This window comes from Capra hircus, unplaced genomic scaffold (assembly GCF_001704415.2).
Source record: "Capra hircus breed San Clemente unplaced genomic scaffold, ASM170441v1, whole genome shotgun sequence".
Taxonomy (NCBI): Eukaryota; Metazoa; Chordata; class Mammalia; order Artiodactyla; family Bovidae; genus Capra; species Capra hircus.
The window spans coordinates 1-4,451 of record NW_017189947.1 but is presented as its reverse complement, the minus strand read 5'-3'; the positions used below and the strand labels follow the sequence as shown (position 1 = coordinate 4,451).

The window sequence follows — 4,451 nt, the reverse complement described above, 5'->3', positions numbered from 1 at the left end:
TGAAAAGGAACGGGGGAACAACACACGAGGGGAAAAAAAAAAAAAAAAGAGGGGGGGAAGGAAGCAGGACGGGAGGAAGGAAAGAAGGCGAAAGGAAACGTTGGCCGTCGGTGAGAGGTCCATTTGAGAAGAGCGGGACTTGCGTGTGTGTGGAGGGGCGGGGAGTGGGGAGGCGGGGGGAGAAACTAGGGTGAGTAGGAGGACGGGGAGCGGGAGGAGGAGAGAGAAAAGGACCGATGGCCTCGAGGGCGAGGGGGAGATCAAGGATCCAAAGAGTGGGCAGGACGGTCAGGTGAGCGCCATAGGGAAAGGAAAGGAAGCCAACCCACGAACACCCTCCCCACGGTGGTTGTGTTCAGTCCGAGATCAAGATGTGGGTAGCACGGTGTCCTCCAGCACACAGGGACACACAGGCCTCCCTTGGCGTGGGAGTTCAGGATCACCCTGAAAGCCGAAGCCGTTCTGTTCATCCACGGCTGACAAGTACCATGGTCCCACGACATTCACACATCCTAGCGAACCATCGAAAGACTCTCTCACTCACTCGCCATGAAACACGGAGAGAACAGAAAAGGAGCGACACGACGGTGGCTGGCCGGCCGGCCGGCCGGCCGGCCGGCTGGATTCCCATGAGAGTCTGAGGATGGAGCACAGACGTGGACAGAAAAGCATCCGATTCCCTTTGGTCAAGAAGCGGTCTCGCCTTCTGTGCCTGGTGTCTTTCCTACGTCTGGATGATTCCCTCCCCCACCCCACCCCACCCCACCCCACCCCGCTCCCAGCTTGAAGGTGCTCTCAAGGTCCCGCCGGAACGCTCTCTCTTCGGAGCGCCCTTCTGAAGGGGAACGTTTCTCTTCCACGTCATCGCCCCCGAGACAGCTTCAGCCTGGCCCTCCCCTCCACCCCCCGCCTCCCTCTCTGCCTCCTGCTCCTCTTCCTCCTCCTCTGAACTCTTGAGCTCTCCTCGCACCGGCCTCTCACCCCACACGGTGGCAGTGTCGGCCTAGGTACGCTCGGGCGTCTCTCCTCCCCGCATCCCAGCGGACTGCCACTGGCTCTCGACCGCGTCGTCCTGGGACCATGTGTCCCCTGGCCTTTTCTGCGGGTGGGGGAGACCCGGACGGGCCGGGGCCAGGCGGGGGTGTGGGGGAGCCTGCATGCGGGGGGAAGGGTGGGGGCAGAGAGGAGGAGGAGGAGGACGAGGAGGAGGAGGACGAGGAGGAGGAGGAGGAGGAGGACGAGGAGGAGGAACGACACCACTCCCCAGTGCCAGTGTGTGCCTGTGGCCCGGGAAACAGACGACGCCCCGGGCTGGCTCCGAAAAGGGGATCGGTCACGAGATCGGGCGCGTGTGTTCTTTGCAGAGGCCCTGCAGATCGAACAGGCAGGGGCAAGGATGGGGCTTCCCGCACCGAGCACGGTTCCCCCGTCGTGGAAACAGGCGTCTGTCCCACCGGGCGGGGCTTCGGCTCTCGGTGCGATGTCCGCAAGCCGTGGCCGCTGAAACGTGCGCACGCTGGAGCCGCCGCCGTGCAGAGGGAGATCTCATCCGGCTCCTCGTGTCCTTCCAGTGAGCAGGCCGGGATCTCGGGAAGAACAGAAAGCCAGAGAGTCGCACGAACCGGAGCGTCACGCTTTCAGAAGCCAAGGGAACCAGAAATGAGGTTCACTCGCGTGTGGGTCTGTCTTTCCACGGGACGAATCCTCTCTTGGAGCAGATGAGGGTTCCGGGGATCCCGTGGAGCAGAGAGGATAGAGAGTCCCCTCAGGTCCCCTGCTCCTCCCATGCACGCGCACGCTCCCCAACGGTCCTAGGAACAGCCTGCCCCAGAGGAGCGTGCTGGCCACAACCCACCTCCACGGAGACGGAGACGGCAGTGTCCGTCCGCGTCAGTCACCCTCGTCCAGAGTCCCCGGGCCGTGTGCCCTCGCCTTCACGCCTGGCACCGTCCGTTCTGTAGGTTTGTGTCGAACCTGCCCGGAGCCCTGTGGCATCGTCCCGGATCAGGGGTTCGGTGGAAAACACCCTGTCCCCCTGCCTCCTCGGCAGGTGGATCCTTCACCACTGGACCACCAGGCAGGGAAGTCCCTTCACAGCCTTCTAAAAGCATCTACCCTGAAACAGTCCACGTCGTCCTCCAAACATCACTGGACCATCACGACGGAAAGGAAGGAAACGATGTGAGTTCAAGAATGTCTTCACTCCTCAGTGCTTCTTGCTTTAGAACCACGAAGGCCTCTCTCTCTCTCTCTCTCTCTCTCTCTCTCTCTCTCTCTCTCTCTCTCTCTCTCTCTCTCTCTCTCTCACACACACACACACACACACACACACACACACACACACACACACACACACAGAGGGGGGCTCATCGTCCAAAAGAAACCAACTGTTGTGTTTCTCCATCCCCCTTGTTGTGGCTAGTCAAAGGAGCTGATCTCACGTGGAATCCGATGTCTTCTTCTCTAGGACACTTCAAGAAGCAGCAAGAGTGCCGGTCTGTGAGAAACGAAGGTCAACCCTTCACGATGCAATCCCTTTTCCGGGCCTGATCGTTCAGAAACTCTCCCATCCCAAGCGGGGGACGGCAGGATATCCATCTCGAGTTTGGGACGGGGGCTTCCCCGGCGGCTCCGTAGGAAACCGTCCCGTGCCCACGCAGGAAACACGGGTTTCATCCCCGGCCCGGGACGATCCCACGTGCTACAGAGCCACGAAGCCCATAGGCCTCGCCGACGGAATCCGTGCTCTAGATCCTGGCCACTGCGAGCGCTGAGCCCACACCCAGCAGCCGCTGAAGCCCACGTGCCCCAGTGCCCACGCTCCCCAAGAGGAACCACAGCCACGAGAAGCCCAGACACACAACCGCAGAGCGGCCCCCTCCTCCGCGGAGAGAGAACCGCTCGCACAGCCGTGAAGACACGGCACACCCCCACAGAGATCAGAGACGTCCCACGATTTGAAAGCAATACGGGGTCTAGGATGGGACGCCGTCGGCCAATACCTCGTCCCATCCCTCGGGAAGCTCGCCGACTCCGCGGTAGATGAGATCAAGAAACCGCAGCTCACCGTGCCATCGGAAGTGCGGGAAGCTCTCCCTGCAGTGCTGAGAGCCCAGTGGAGACGTGACCCGCGGGGACCGTGAGCGTGCCTGTTCTCGGGAAGAAGTCCTTCCCGGTCCGGGCTCTGGAGATCGGCCCACGCGGACCCGCAGACAGCGGACGGCCATCCCTCTCGGCTCCCTGCAGGCTCACGGGTCCAGGCGTGCAGTGCCCCCGGCATCTGCTCGCATCTTCGGGGCCCGTCTCCCCCGCCGCGCTCCACTCACTTTGAATCCTTCTCCCCTCTCGTCTGACATGTTCTCTTTCCCGTGCGACTCTTCCTGGCTCCCCAGGCACCACTTCGCATCGTTCTCTTCTCATCGCACTCGTCTCGTGGAAAGAATTCCACGTCTCTCTGCTCTGGTCCCCAAGGAGTCTGTCATCGCTCCATTCATCTGGGGATCGACTGGCACCCAGGCAACCCGGGCCCACGAAAACCGGGGCTCCGTGTGGATGGGACGACTTGCCGACGACCGCGGGGGGGGGTGGGGGGGGGCGGCTCGTGGACGTGGAAAGCTGGCACCGGGGAGTCGTCCTGCGGACACACCCTCGGGCACCATCGCGTTCGCGGGAGCGTTTGGGTTGTCGTCGTGGTCGCCGCCGTATTCCCTGAGACGGTGCGGTCGCACTGGGAGTCCAACGGCGTCTATGGAAAAGAATGGATCCTTCCCTGGATCCCCTCAGAAGGACTTCGAAAAGAGTCGTGGTCGAGACGTGATCGATCTTTCCAACACTCTCACTTCTGGGTTAGACATCTAAAGAGAAGAGACACGGAAGCGAAATCTCAGAGAGAGATCTGCACTCCATGTCCACGGCAGCATCAGTCACACGGGTCAAGAGAGGGAAACAGCCCGAGTGTCCATCAAGGGAAGAAGAGGGAAAGAAGACACACGATCCAGACAGAGATCGATCGATAGGTAGAAATAGATGTCCCACGGAGCCACAGGAACGAACGCATTCTTGTCTGGTGATAGCATGGATGTGACTTAGGGCGTGATGCCAAATGAATAAGTCAGGTAGAGAAAGAGAAAGACTTTCTCATGCCACTCACATGCCATGGATGGCCACTCACATGCCATGGATGGCCATCAAAAAAAGAAAGAAAGAAAGAAAGAAAGAAGGAAGACGGTCATCACAGAACGGCTGGGGGAGGGAGAAATGGGAAGATATTGCATTGATGTAAGGGGGAAAGAAAAAAAAAAAAAAAACGACTTCACGGATAAGGTACATCTATACTGTATACGTCACAAAGAGCACGGTGATTCTAATGAACAGCGTTATTATTATTGTATGGTACTATCCGGGGAAGGCCATGGCGCCCACTGCAGTCCCATGGACGGGAGGAGCCTGGT

At 60.0% G+C, this 4,451-nt stretch overlaps 1 protein-coding gene across 1 annotated transcript; it reads left to right on the top strand.

Moving 5' to 3' along the window:
* Positions 1–1,480: 1,480 nt before the first annotated feature.
* Positions 1,481–3,575, top strand: LOC108634745. The gene is made up of 3 exons (XM_018044945.1): positions 1,481–1,486; positions 1,757–2,181; positions 2,468–3,575. Exons 1-3 carry the CDS (start codon positions 1,481–1,483, stop codon positions 2,772–2,774), a joined length of 738 nt encoding a protein of 245 aa, XP_017900434.1. The 3' UTR covers positions 2,775–3,575.
* The last annotated feature ends 876 nt before the right edge of the window (positions 3,576–4,451 follow it).